The sequence below is a fragment of the Gymnoscopelus braueri genome, assembly GCF_963280865.1.
Source record: "Gymnoscopelus braueri genome assembly, chromosome: 5".
NCBI classification, from domain to species: Eukaryota; Metazoa; Chordata; class Actinopteri; order Myctophiformes; family Myctophidae; genus Gymnoscopelus; species Gymnoscopelus braueri.
This window is the reverse complement of record NC_137606.1, coordinates 8,589,448-8,604,816: the sequence shown is the minus strand read 5'-3', so window position 1 is coordinate 8,604,816 and position 15,369 is coordinate 8,589,448. Positions and strand designations below refer to the sequence as shown.

Below are 15,369 nucleotides of genomic sequence, written 5' to 3'. Positions count from 1 at the left end.
ATGAACTAGGACAGGGACATAAGGATATCTGAATGTATTAGGAAAGAGACATAAGGATATCTGAATGTATTAGGAAAGAGACATAAGGCTATCTGAATGTATTAGGAAAGAGACATAAGGATATATGAATGTATTAGGAAAGAGACATAAGGATATTTTAATGAATTGGGACAGGGAGTGAGGGACATAAGGATATTAGAGTGAATGGGACAGGGACATGCTCTCTCCCTCTTTACAAATGTTCTGCGGATGTGTCCTTGAGCAACACACATAACACTAACTACTGCAGTACTCCTGTCATCACGGACATAAGTAATACCTGGAAGAAGAAGATACTGTGTGTGTGTGTGTGTGTGTGTGTGTGTGTGTGTGTGTGTGTGTGTGTGTGTGTGTGTGTGTGTGTGTGTGTGTGTGTGTGTGTGTGTGTAGACCACAATGAGCAGGGTTGTGTCAGTCAGAGGCTGTTCACATCAAAGGGTCTTTAGAAGGATGATCTAGTAATGGCGGATGATGACAGGAGATGAAGAGTTGAACCCTGAACCTCCTAAATGACATCACTGTCACCAGTGGTTCTCAACCTCCTCTGAATCAGGGCCCACTTGAACATCTTGAAAGTGTTCGTGGCCCATTATGTTTGGTCAACCAACAGTGGTGGAAAAAGTACTCAAATTTTTCACTTAAGTAAAAGTATCAATACTGCAATGTAAAAAATACTCTGTTACAAGTAAAAGTCCGGAATTCTAAATTTACTTGAGTAAAAGTACAAAAATATTGGTATCAAAATGTACTTAAAAGTACCAAAAGTAGAAAGTACTCGATTATTATGCAGAATGTCCCACTTCACAAGTTTTCAAATGTATGAACTGTATACAAGTCTTTTGAAAATAGCAGATCTACAAGCTCACAATGTGTCACAGATTGTAGATCTGCTATTAGACTAGCTTGTAGATCTGCTATTTTCAAATGGCAGAAATGTATACAGTAGGGTTAAGTGGTTAATGTATGTTTTGTAATGATAAAATCTACAAAGTAACTAGTAACTAAAGTTTTCAAATAATTGTAGTGGAGTAAAAGTATAATATTTGCCTCTGAGATGTAGTGGAGTAGAAGTAAAAGTACTGGAAATTGGAAATACTCCAGTAAAGTGAAAATACCTCAAAATTGTACTTAAGTACAGTACTTAAATAAATGTACTTAGTTACTTTACACCACTGCCAACCAACATAGTATATCGTTGCTGTTGGGTGGAAACCTCATTATGTCCAAAACTGTTACTTTTCAGGATTTCAATAATAGCAAAAGTAGCAGATCTACAAGCTCAAAGCGCGTCGCGGCACACTTCGAGCTTGGAGATCTGCTATTTTTGATACTTTTGTGTGACTCTGTAGTATATGATCCAGTAGGGCATTACTAGTTTCCAGTTATTTGAGGTCCAACTTGCAATACCCTCCAGTGGGCCCCGGCCCACAGGTTGAGAACCAATGACTCAACAACAATGTGACTGACTTGAATAAAGACCATTGACGTATAAACACTGAGAATACTGCAACAGTGCAGGCAGTGACATGTTCACCGCTGCTCTGAGGTATCTAGGTTTTATTTTATTGTGTTTTTTTTTATTACATTTGTATTTCTAATATGGTGGCTGTTGCTCTTTCATATTGATTTGTGTGTAGTTGATTAGCGTCTGCTTCAACGATCAGATCAAATGCACCCGATGTGTGACTGACTGTCCTTGGAGACTGTGTTTCATTTTGATTGATTATCATAACATGATTAGATTGTGTGTGTGTGTGTGTGTGTGTGTGTGTGTGTGTGTGTGTGTGTGTGTGTGTGTGTGTGTGTGTGTGTGGGGGGGGGGGTTATAATGAGAATAAGGGAGCGGCATTGCCTCAAATGACACAAGGGTTCTGGCTTATACCAACTGCACCAACTATTGATTATTTTCTAAGCAATTATTCTATGAATTACTTTTTTCAATTAATCAAATAATCTTGAAGCACGCTTTTTATAAAAAAGCATACACGTATGTCAACGAATCAATGTGAGAAAAGCTTGTTGATCGGCTATTTTCCTCACAATAACAGAAAACAGAAAAGAAAATTAGTATAGAGCCCTGAGGGACCTGATAACGTTGTGTAACACTAGTGAAAATAGCTGATCTACAAGCTCCCAACGTGTTACGATATAGATGCATTGCGAGCTTCTGGATCTGCCATTTTCAGTATTTTAGAAAAATGTATAAACAAAAATATGAACTATAACTGTCACACCCATTACATGATTGTAATGGGTGTGAGATCAGTTATGAAAATATGGGAGCAGCACAGGCTCTTGGCGGCATGAAACGCCACCGGTTGTGGTGGTTGTGGTTATTTTTCATATTACTCACTCAATGTCTCGCTTATGGTAGAGCGCCCCCTGGCGTGACGCCGAAGGGGCGCTCTCCCATAAGCGAGACAATGAGTGAGTAGTATGAAAATAACCTGGGTTAAGTTTGTAACCTATAGTTCTCTCTCACCAGTAGAGTTTGGACCTCTCCACCAGGGCGTAGGTGTCCCCATCTCCGATGAACGCCTTGCAGTTCAGACAGGTGAAGCATTCTGGGTGATACTTCTGTTCCCCGGCAACCTGCACAAACAAAAACACAGCATATATAAGTACATGGTTAAATCGACATCATATTACTATCATAAAATACAGGGTGAAACCTGAGCACATACATTAACAGTTAAATCCAATGCATTCTCACAGCCGCTGCATTAAACGGGTGACAAGTTGAGGCAAAATCGAACCATGTGTAACGGCCAGGATTCGAACCCGCCCGGGTCTCCTGCATGGGAAGCCAACATCTTATCCACTAGCCTAAAGGGGAATTCCTCCTTTCCCTGGGAAGATGTTAGGGTTTTGATCATCAGACAAAGAGCCACTCCGCCACACTCACGGCACTAATGTAACTCTCGGAAATCCAACCCGGGTTTCCCACCGGGAAAGCCAACATCTTGTCCACCAGCCTAAAAGGGTAATTCTATGCAGATGGGACTGTCCTGTCACGTGCCATGTTGGCGAGGACCTGATTATTATCTGTATGCATCTGGAACGGAGCTCGGGTCGCTCGGCCATGCCTGCTAGTCTACTTCTGGGGTGCATCTTATTCTGATCTGTACATCTCCTAGCTACAATACAATGTAGGAGATAGGAGGATGTAGGACCTACATCCTAACTCCCACAGGAAGTTGAAGTCGGTCGGCCATTTTGCTACTCGTGTCAAGTCTCTTATGCCTGCTCGAAGGACATAGGAAATAGGATTAGGAAGCATCAGTGAGGAGGTAGGACGTAGGAAACCCAAGTGCTTGCAACTAGGAAGACTTTCCAAGCTGAACAGCATGATGTGTGATGATCCCATCCTGCTAGCTGACAATATAACACCCATACAAGGGAGGGGGTGTGTCACCTGTGTTGTTGACACTTCAGAGGAGCTCTAATCAAAATGTCCTCCTTTCCTCTCTCCTCTTCTAATTTCCTACATGCTTCCTCAGTGGGAGGGACTGATATTCAAGGAGAGGATGCAAGTGTAGGAAATGAGGATTTAATTTAAGGACCTGAGATGCACCCCTTGGGTCATGCCTGCCTTGTTTTAATATTTTTTTTTACTGGCCTTGGACTACTGGGAACGCTGAAAAGCAGCACGACAAGAGAGTCATGTCACAGCAAGCGGGTGACGCGTGGTCAGGTTTTTGCCCCCAAGTCGTCACAATAGCGTGAGCTGAGAGTGAGAATGTGTTGTTGAATCAGTCTAATTTTGGGCTGCTTCATTAAAACAACCCATTAAACATCAATAACCATTTTCTTCAGCGGTGAAAACAACATTGCCTTTTAGCCACAAAACACTGATGTGGGTTTGTTAGTGGGACTTCAATGTGAACTAAAAACAACACAACAAGTCTGGATGAAATAAACAACCCCACAGAACTAAGCTGTGAGCAGAATGTCAAGCAAGCACGGAGCGAGAGCCCCAGAAGAACTACTCTGAGAAGTAGGCCAGGATCTGGTCACCCAGGGCCCTTCTGGGTTACAAGCCAGAGGAGATTGAGTTTGCTATAGCTGCCAAATGGGGCTGGCTAGCTTTAGGACTGTTTACGAGCAAGCTAGGGATGGAATTGAGTTACGGCCAAAAAACAGAGCAGGCATTGATACGATTAACTAAAACCATTGAGATCTGGGTTTGATTTGTGCTGCACGACATTTCCTGCTCAGTGTGTCAAGAGATTGATCTAAAGCCAGGGGCTTTCAAAAACTGCTTGTGCCCAAAAGCACACCATCGGGCTGGTCAAAATCTCAAGGTATACCTGAGAGCAAAAATAATAAATGTAATAAATAAAACAAAAAGAAAATGCATTCGAAAGGTTTGTCTATATTATAATGTCATGACAAAAAAAAAGTGACACCTGGATGAAAGTAGTTTTAAAAAAAAAAAGGGAAATGAGTGTGCACAAAGTAGTGATATTGTAAACTTTTGGTATAGTTGTTGATATTGCAATAACGTGTGTTTGCCAAAAATCACTGGCTGGTTAGAGAGTGTCCACCTTCAGACTGGGAGGTTGGGGTTCAATTCCACCGGCCGAGTCATAGCAAAGACTACAAAACAAAAGGTACCCACTACCCAATGCCTCCCTGCTTGGCACTCGCATCAAGAGCTGGATTGGGGTTAACCAATTCAATCCGGGAACGCATCTGTGTCACTTTAAATTTCTTTGGCTATTTTATTTTTGGAAAAAAAGAATCGTGAAAATGTGTGCAAATCTTTGAATATATACATTTTTAACTCAAATCTTTGCTTCCCAGAATACGGATACTGGCCTGGGGTTTAAGTGGTTAACTCTTTCTGGTATGGTGCAGTGATGGCAACATGAAGAACAAAGGGTTAAGCACACACAAACATATATATTAACATAAATTGATCATGATCTTTTCTCTTTCACTTCTCAGACCTCTCTCTCCTTTTCTTGTTTGTTGTTATCTTTCTTACATTTATTTATTTGTTTGTTTGTTTGTTTGTCCTTTCTTTCTTTCTTCCATTTCTTCTGCCAATTAGCTATCAGTTCTCTCTCTCTCTCCCCGTTTCCTACACATAAAACGTTGCAGTGAAAACATGTCACAAAGTCATTGTAGAGTTCTAGTCTTTCGCCTTGGAGTTGGAGAGTCTGCTCTGCTGTCTTCTTTGTCATCTCATCCTGTCTGTCTATAAATTGATTAATTCATTTGCGTCGTACACAGATTTCCTCCCTGCCTCAGGGCTGGGTGTGTGTGAGTGCGCGCATGTGTGTGTGTGTGTGTGTGTGTGTGTGTGTGTGTGTTTATGTGTGCGTGTTCTGCTGGTTTCCTTGGTGATGCTCCCAGGAGGCCGTGGCAGACATATGGATGGATATTACACATTGATTTCATTGATTATTTTATTCTCTTGTCTTTTCCACGCTGCAGTTTTTTTCTCCCCCCTTTCTTTTTTTGTTGTGGTTTCATGAGGTTTTTATTGACTCTTTAAGAGCAGCAGCCATTCTGTCTGAGGGGAGCAGCAGCAGCAGCGCTCACATTTCCATAAAGCTTTAACTTTGAAGGGTTCAGCTGACAGCTGAGGCTGAACCTTCTGTCTCCATGACGTCTTGCTTCCACCAGCTCCTCTACAAAACAAGGCACAAACCCTAACTAAACCCACAATGGAAATGTGCAAAACGTCCCTCTGAAACATGGCATTTCTCATACTTTGAATTCTGTCTTTTATTTATTATTATTCCATCCATATAAATGAATGTGTTTGCTTTACCTTTTTTTTCTTTAAAGGACGACTTCAGCTATATCTTCATGTAATTGGTCCTTACTAATAATGCTCATGATAATATGGTACAACGTTTTTCTACTTAATCTGTGTCTCAGAGGAGGGCTGTGGACAGTTCAGAAATCCGCCTACCAGTGACATCATTGATGGGGAATCCAAGCCAATAGAAATCGCAGGCTTTCTAATCCTGGAAAGTTAGCCTGCTATAATGGAAGCTATTGTTCTCGCATTAATAAAAATCTAAATGAAAAAATATATATCTTGTTGGGAAAAAAAACCCTGCCCAACGATGATGTCACTGGTAGGCGGGTTTCTGAAGTGTCCACAGCCCTCCTATGAGACAAAGACCAAGTAGATTTTTTTTTAACCATTTTATAATGAGCATTAGTGAGGACCAATTCTATGAAGATAGGTTGAAAATGGGTGAAGTCGTACTTTAAAGGAGTAGTTCACCCGCCCAAAAACTTATTTTCTATCAATTACACACCCCATGAAGCCTTGAATTCATGGAGATTAAGCCAATAGTTTGATGACCGGGCGGAGTCTCCGTTAGGAGACTTGCAGGGTCTTCTGGGCACGTCATACTGTAAATAGGTGGACATTCGTAAAAATAGGCGAACATTCCGGCAGAAATAGCATATCTACAAGGTTGATCTGCTATTTTCGTATATAGGGAATAGTGGATAAAATAATGGATAACCATGGTGTTAAAATAATTGGGCTCCATAACAACCTCGCATCCATTTGGTTTTATTTCATAAGTTATTCCGTGTGCTGCATTCTCTGTCTCTAAACCCCAGCAGCCTCCCATCCCAGTGCTGCACATTAGAATTGCAAATCACTGCAGTTCCACGTGGCGAGCCAGGGGGCCCAACCCCACCCTCACCCAACGCCCTCACCCCCACCCCATCCATCCTAAATCTTTATGCCAATCAAGGCATAAAATGAAAGCCTCTGAAAATGAAAGCCCTTGGGATTGTGGGACAGTGGTGGTTCTCAACCTCTGGCCCTGAAGATCAGGGTCACTAAAGGAAAACAGTAATTTAGTGAGTGAGTGGGTTGGTAGGTCATTTACTTCAACACCACAGCTTTACCCCCAGGGACAATAGATCTCATAGATCTCAGCTGAACATGTTGGTCACTTCAGGTTATTCATTGTCAATCGATCGATCAGAGCTCAACAAGCAAGGACCAACAGTCACTATTATATATAACATTTTCTTCTTTTGTGGGTTGTTTGTTTTATTGTTCTCACAGCCTGTAGGCTTAACCCATTCAATCCGGGAACGCATCTGTGTCATTTTAGATTTCAGCTATAACCATTATTTTATACTTTGGCTATCCAAAAATAGCAAATATACAAGCTCATGAGCTTGTATGCTATTTTTGAAAAATCATGAACATTTGTGCAAATCTTTGAATATATATTTGTAACTCAAATGTTTGCTTCTGGGGGTCCCTGGACCAAATACATATCATCAAAAAAGATATAGAAAGAGAGAGAGAGAGAGAGAGAAAGAAATAAAGAAAACGAAAGAAATGAGATAGAGAGGGGGACAGAGAGAGAGACAGAGAGACACAGATAGAGAGAGAGACAGACAGACACGGAGAGAGAGAAAGAGAGAGACAGACAGAGAGAGAGAAAGAGAGAGACAGACAGACAGACAGACAGACAGACAGACAGACAGACAGACAGACAGACAGACAGACAGACAGAGGGTCAACACAGGGGTAATGGATGTGTAATTGGACAGAACAGAATGAATGAATGAATCACTGACGAACTGACTAGCTTCATATGTTCCCTTGCTTTGTAAAAATAAAACAGTTCATAAACAACGACAGCCACCTGATATTGTTTTGTAACGTATATCACCACAGGAATGTAAACACACAACAACACATCATGTGCATCATGTGACATCAAGCTGTTTTTAACCACTTCAATCTTATATATTGTACTTTGCTGACTGGGGTCCCCCAGGGGTCTATACCTGGTCCCCCGATCTACAAGCTCACATTGTGTCGTGATGCATTGAGCTTGTGGATGGTCTATTTTCACCGAATGTTCTCCTATTATTATGACATTATTCCCAGAATAGGGATGTTCGTGTTCGTGTGGTGAGGGACTTAACCACTGTAATACAAGCTGTGTCTGTTTGCATTCCAAAGCAGATGATGCTGTAAAGTAAGGCCTTTCATCAAAGATCATTTGAAGATAAATCACAAAAAAGGACCGCAGATTCTTTATGGGGGGGATGTTATGCTTGACGAGAGAGACAGGAAACCAAGGGAAGGGAGAGGAGAGACATCCAAGACAAGACGGGACTTGGATTCAAACTCAGGTCGTCACACAACTCACAAGGAGCACATGGTCTGTGCAGTAACTGACTGAACACCAGGCACCCATAAGACTGCATATTTCAGCTTGTAGATCTGCTACTTTTGATACTTTTGTGTGACGCTGCAGTGTGATCAAGTAGGGCGTAATTTACCAAAAAAAATGAAAAAGGTTTCTGCCCGACAGCAACGATACAGTATATTTACTGTGGTTAGGTTGAAGGTTGCTTTGAGGATGTATTGTGTGACAGTGTCAGTCAGGTACAAAACATTTACAGATAGGAACGAGAGGTAGAGAGGCCAGCTGGACGGAGACACAACCCTATAGCGTGACACCATCACACCCTGTGGCAGCCACACACACACACACACACACACACACACACACACACACACACACACACACACACACACACACACACACACACACACACACACACACACACACTTCTCTATGACCACATCTGATTGGCAGCAGCTGCTGCTCTCACGGAAAACTACCACTTCAAAGTGTTGAGTCAGATTTAGATAAAGATAGAGACAGAGAGAGAGAGAGAGAGAGAGAGAGAGAGAGAGAGAGAGAGAGAGAGAGAGAGAGAGAGAGAGAGAGAGAGAGAGCAGTAGAAAGATGAAATACACAAGATAATTCTGTTGTATTGATGATGAATAGCAAAAAATAAAATGTTAAGCCATATTAAAGGCTTAAAAAACACTACCTGCCCACCTGAGCAGCTGCTTCCAAGAGAGAGATTACAGTCAAAACATGAACACCTGCAAATTAAACCCATTAAAACTGGGAAAGCATCTGTGTAATTTGAGATTTTTGCATTGGCTATTCAAAAATAGCAGATGTACGAGATCGCAGTGCGGCAAAATTAAAAATTAAAAAACGAAAAAGTTTGAGAAAGTACCGATTTAGAAGGCATTTTGTAGAATCGACCTCAGGTCTTAATGGGTTAAACTCTCTAATCTCACAAGCCTTTCCAACGATCTGCACGCACGCTGCCAGTAGGCCAAGGAAGTATAAAACCCTGAATATCCTGTATTAAAATTGGCTACTGGGAGGACGGTGGGCGGCTGGACGGACGGACAACATGCAGTGATGTCAGATACAAACAGAAACCGTTGCCTAACAACGAAGATTTGCGCATGTGACGGGCCCTCTGTATGTGTGTGCGCCTTTGTGTCTGGTGTGTCTGTGTTAGAAAGTCCATATCCTGATATAATTATAATTTGCGTGGGTCCACATGCTCCCTCTCCCTCTGTCACTGTGTGTGTGTGTGTGTGTGTGTGTGTGTGTGTGTGTGTGTGTGTGTGTGTGTGTGTGTGTGTGTGTGTGTGTGTGTGTGTGTGTGTGTGTGTGTGTGTGTGTGTGTGTGTGTGTGTGTGTGTGCCTGGCTGCCTGCCTGCCTTTGTGTCTGGTTGTCCTTGTTAGAATCCCGTATCCTAATCATTGTGTGTATAATAATAATGTCACTCTCACCAATTTATCCAAATTGGAACTCAGAGTATAGAAAATGCAACACTTTGTACACTCTCAGAGTTAAAGTGACAGGACACTTTGGTAGAGGTTAGGGTTGTGTACTTACCTTGTCATGATGTAATTGGCTAGAATCTAGATATATCGCTCCGTTGTGCAGTTCATTCGAGATAAATAATCCTAAAATAGCATGTCATTGACTTCCACTGTACAATGAACCAGCTCTCAGAGTCACTCTTTTAGCACATAAACGACCGCTGTTTCATAGTACGATGCAAGTCAAGGAAACACTATTTTTGGATAACAAATTTCTAATCAACTGCGCAACAGCCTATATGTCGCTAATTGACTAGTTACATCAAGACAAGCTAAGAAGAACACAACCCAAACCTCCTACCAAAGTGTCCTGATGCTTTAAATTAACACTCAAGACTTGACGGTGTGTGTGTGTTCATTCGACTCGTATGTTTTCTTTCATGTCGCTCGTATCTGTGTGCTCAAACAGACACCAGGCATGTTACTGTGCAGTGTTGCCAGATCTTACGAGAGAAATAAGCAACCAGGTCTATGAAAACAAGCCCAAAAGAAGTGACTAACACATGAGCACTTTAAACCTAGATACACATCGCCTATTTGAAAATAGCTGCGACGCAATGTGAGCTTATAGATCTGCTATTTAAAAAAATTTGAAATATTTTTGAAACATTTTAACACATTCCACGCCAGAGTTTAATATCATAATGTACTCACCAGTGCCAGAGATTTATTGTTGTTTTTCAGTTTATTTCACGTCGCCACAGACCTCGCTAAATACCTTAAGATCGCGGGTTAAACTGTTTGTAGACACACAGGGTAGCTGTGTGAGTGGCCCAGAGAAGACCGTTTCAATCGGCGATCGTCCATTTTGAAGTAGTCGCGGTTTATGTTTAACAGCGATCAGCGAGGAGAAAAAAAACTCGGAGATAATGGAGGATTAGGGGAAGATTTAGAGCGGAGGCGGGTGGGAACGAAAATCTCCGGATACGGATATTTCCGTTTCCGGGTGTGCTACAATGAAATGTGTCACTGCGAGGGAGGCCTACAATGAAATGTGAACCTGCGAGATTTTTTTTTATAAAAAAACACTTGGTACGCTGGCACTGGACTGGCACGCTGCGCAATTATTTAGGTTTCCGTAGATCTACGCGATTGGCACGCAATGTGTTAACAACAAAAATCTGGTGTCCCTGGCACAAAATGTTTTCAGATAGGGATACGCGGACAATATTCATTTGGGGGTTCTTCACATGCAAATGTTTGAGAACCACTGGTTTAAACAACATTTAGAAACAAGCTGAAAAAAAAACGCAACCCGCTACTACCAATATTTAACAAGCGACTGCCTGGTTCTAACATCATGAGCACATGTCTCCCTGAGGGTAGTACAGTACGTATGGGTGGGTGGGCGGGCGGGTGGGGGGGGTCAGGAGTGATGGGGGGGGGTCGAGTCACATGGGCCCAACAGGCATCTGGAAACAGCGTGTGGTCCGGTTGCCGTGGGTAACCAGAGTTATCGGTCACCTAGTTAGCCTCGACTCCCCCGGACCATGAGATGACTGAAGCCCTGGAGGGGGATGTGGTCATCATCACGGCCGGTGAAAAATGACACTCATAGCAAAGAACAACCCCCTCTCACGCACACGCACACACACACACACACACACACACACACACACACACACACACACACACACACACACACACACACACACACACGTATGCTCACTGTAAGCCTATTTAAAATATCAGCAGGCTTTTCCACCTGGCTTCATTAGTGATGCTCCCTCCCTCCACACACTGCGGTTGATATACACTGCATGACAAGAGTCAATTAAACCTATGGGACTGTTTGTGTCATCTGCTGCCCACCCACAGAGATACTGTGTAAGATCTACCGGTCGGTCCACATAAATCCAACTATGTATGTACTACTCTCTGTGGCCATCTGTGCAAGAGAGAAAGCTAGCGTGATAAGCCATCATTATGCAGAGCGCCCTGTGGTATTCTGCCAGGAGACTTTCACACCTTACAGATATTGCACTTCACGCCAACGACACCATAGTGCTTTCTTGTTAAAGTAAGCCTACTACTGAGCATATGTGCATTATTATAGAAGTGATCCCTAAACCTTTTTTTATTTCATAAGGACGCAACAAGGATGCATTTAGGCCACAGTCTCCCATTTTATATGATTTCGTTTTTTTAATCTCTGGGACTCCAATCTACACTATAAAATCCTCAAGTGCTACTGATAATGTAACTCAGAGAGTGAACAAATGGAACCAGCGAATGTTCATCTGCGGGTCCATTTGGTTCCATTTGCACCCCTGGTGGCCCCTCGACCCGACCTTGAGAACCAGTGCATTATAGTAGACTTGATTGGTTGAAATTAAACTCCCATGTTCCATGTAATACTGTTAGAATAGTGTGAAATTCATGTCAAATAGGGCAGTCCGGGCGGCGTAGAGTTCGCATAGAGGCGGGGTTCGGTTCCTGGTAGCAGGTGCATCTGGCTATTGGTCATCACCCAGCATATTAGATGTAATGTCCATAACCTTTGTAAATTAACAATGATCTTCACAGGCTTTAGTTGAGTTACTGCTTTTGCTTGTGGGGGGTCCATCCAAGCCTCTGCTTTTGATACACCCCCCCCCCCCCCCTCCCCCTCTGGTCATCCGTCAAATTGTGAGCTTTTAGATCAGCTATTTTCACTAATTCTGTCTGGCTTGGCCAGTCGCTCCAACAAACTCAATTGGCTGTGCTGCTCACGGGTGGGAAACCGGCAGTGGATTGTGATTTTGTGCGTCATTGTCACTAACAACTCTTACTGGTTGGTTGGGGAGTTTGTTCAGCGGTGAGTCACTGATCAGTTGTGCTAATAGTATACCAGGCTCATTTTCATTTGCAGTTCCCTTAGAAATATGGCAGCGTATTATCTTTTCCCATTAGTAGGTTATTTGATGTCTCAGACCTTCATAACAACATATAGTTTTCACGGTTCGACATAACAAATCACTGCAGTGAAATTGGGTTTCTCTGGAGTGAAAAATTAAAAGGTTTTTTTCACACTCAAGTGTTTGTTCTCTTTCGGTTAAATAAGGAAAGACACCTTCGAGGCTCAAATATCTATCAAAGCAAAACATGTGTTCACATTAATGTTTGATGTGTGTGCTGCATTTGACTTGAGCTAGTTAATGAATCAAAGCACTGGTCTGAATGTGTGTGTGTGTGTGTGTGTGTGCGCGCGTGTGTGTGTGTGTGTGTGTGTGTGTGTGTGTGTGTGTGTGTGTGTGTGTGTGTGTGTGTGTGTGTGTGTGTGTGTGTGTGTGTGTGTGTGTGTGTGTGTGTGTGTGTGTGTGTGTGTGTGTGTGTGTGTGTGTGTGTGTGTGTGTGTGTGTGTGTGTGTACAAAATGTGTCTGGAAGGGTTGACGTGGAAAGAGAAAGGCCTCTCTCATTCAATTTATGGCTGCTAATATAGTCTGCTGCACGCCAGCGCAAATAATCATTACCAACATGTTCTTCCCTATTATGCTTCTTTGTATGAAAATAGCTGATCTAAAAGCTCACAATGTGTCTCATGATCAAGCAAAAAGCAGTAACTCAACAAAAGCCTGTGGAGATCATTGTTAATTTACAAAGGTTATGGACATTACACCAAATATGTGGGGTGATGACCAATACATGGTCACCTACAGTCAAATGAAATGTTATCTCTATGAAACGTTATCTCTATGACTCAAGCATGTGTAGCTTTCCATTCTGTTAGCAATAGTTTCCACTGTATTCTACAGAGTCACTTACATCCACCAGCAAATCCTAGCTTTTGTTGAACAGACAGGAATCTGTCATGATATAGGTAACAAGAACCATATGTGCATACATGCACATATGATACATATACATACATACAGTACAATACAGTGTGTGTGTGTGTGTGTGTGTGTGTGTGTGTGTGTGTTTAATGATGAAACAATGACAAACTGTACTTTGTGTGACCCTGAACTGTAAACTGGTAAACCAAATGAAGGAAAAAACTTGACTAGAACAACAGTTTTTGAATAGAAAGTACTTTTGCATTATTTGCATATATAAATATATTGACTTCAAAACTGCGATTTGATGGCCACGGCTTTAAACGAAATCTGCTCAGGAGGCACTAATTATAACTCTTTCACTCCCTTTATTATTTGTAATGTTATATTCTTCAAAAGAAGACTCTCAGTGTTACAGACTTATAAGTAGACCCTCCAGAAAAATGCGATTATGCGATCGCAGAATTTACCGCAGAAAATTCCGCATAATTATGCGGGGGTAGCGTTTTTTTCAAAAAGGCCGCATCGCATAATATGCGCATCGCATCGCATAATATGCGCTTCGCATCGCATATTTCGCAACTTTTCACATATTTCGCATTTTTCGCAACTTTTCGCATATCGCATATTTCGCATATTGCCGCATATTTCACAACTTTCTGCATATTCCGCAACTTCCCATAATTTCACTGCATAAAATTGAAAAAAAACCCGCATATTTCATCGCAAATTTAAGGATTTTAGCCCGCATAATCAAGAGTTTTAGCCCGCATAATCAAGGATTTTTGCCCCCGTTTTTCTGGAGGGTCTATATAAGGCTCCATTTGATTCATCACCATCAATCAATAGCTGGGGGGACCCCCTGGAACCCCCTCAAGGACCCCTACAGGGGGCCCTCCCCAGACCCCACTTTGAAAACCACTGGACCGAAGCACATTTACAGGAAGATATGGCTCCGTTTAGTCGCGTGTTTGATCATGTGGAACTCAAGCCTGTCGCCCATCAATGAGTCAGAGCTCACATTTCTACCCAAAGAATCCTGTATATGTATATGGGGGCCCATGCCCCATGCCGGCGGAATGACAACATCAGCAGCAAGGAATCTCACGCCGAGACAGTCCTGAAGCGATGTTGTGCACGTGCATTAAGTAACTGATAGTCCCCCCTCAGAGAGGAGACAATTCTGGGTTAGATTCCCCAAAAAACGTGCAGGAGGGAATTCCAAAGCCATTGTAGCCCCGGGGGGCCTCTGAGCGCTGAGGCACTCAAACCTCTAACAGATGGACTCAAATCTATACACATTGTACACGCCACTTGAACCGTCACACCGCCATGACATGATTGACGCACTGCAAAAGCAGAACGCCCCGCAACACTCCAGATTAAACAAAGGTCTCAAGGTGCACGGCTCAACAATATCATGAAACTTGAGAAAACAGCCGGCACACAATAAATGTCCTTTTCACATTCCTTCCTTGGAGGAATAAGAAGCCTGATCTCACACAACACGGTGAAATAACACAAATTGACAATTCCGTAAATAGACGACTGGAAAACCCATAAACCTGTGCATAGGAGCCGCGAATCCCACGGTGAAATAACAGGGATTGCAACCCGGAAGCATGAGCAGTACCCACAACATGATTTACGATTCTGTGCCTATCGGTACATAACTCGGACGGCGCTGAGTAGGCTCAAGCGAACGTCGCAACGTTCGGCACGGTAACTCGTGTTATTTCACCGTGTTGGGGTGAGATCGGGTTGGAATAAAACTTGTTAGGTTGAAACACGTCCGCTGCTCTGTCCGTGGAGAGGTAAATAAAATGTGAAATAGACATTTATTGTCCTTTTTGTTTATTGTTTA

At 42.5% G+C, this 15,369-nt stretch overlaps 1 protein-coding gene across 3 annotated transcripts in view; it reads right to left on the bottom strand.

The window, feature by feature from the left end:
- limk1a (LIM domain kinase 1a) overlaps nucleotides 1–15,369 on the bottom strand; it is a 106,100-nt gene that overhangs the window by 23,218 nt on the left and 67,513 nt on the right. For all 3 annotated transcript variants that reach the window (XR_013933180.1, XM_080428687.1, XM_080428688.1), the window contains one exon: nucleotides 2,522–2,631. Coding sequence is in view for 2 of the 3 variants with exons in the window: in XM_080428687.1 (XP_080284813.1) it covers nucleotides 2,522–2,631 (110 nt within the window). In the remaining variant the exon portion in view is untranslated. The remainder of the gene's footprint in view (nucleotides 1–2,521; nucleotides 2,632–15,369) is intronic.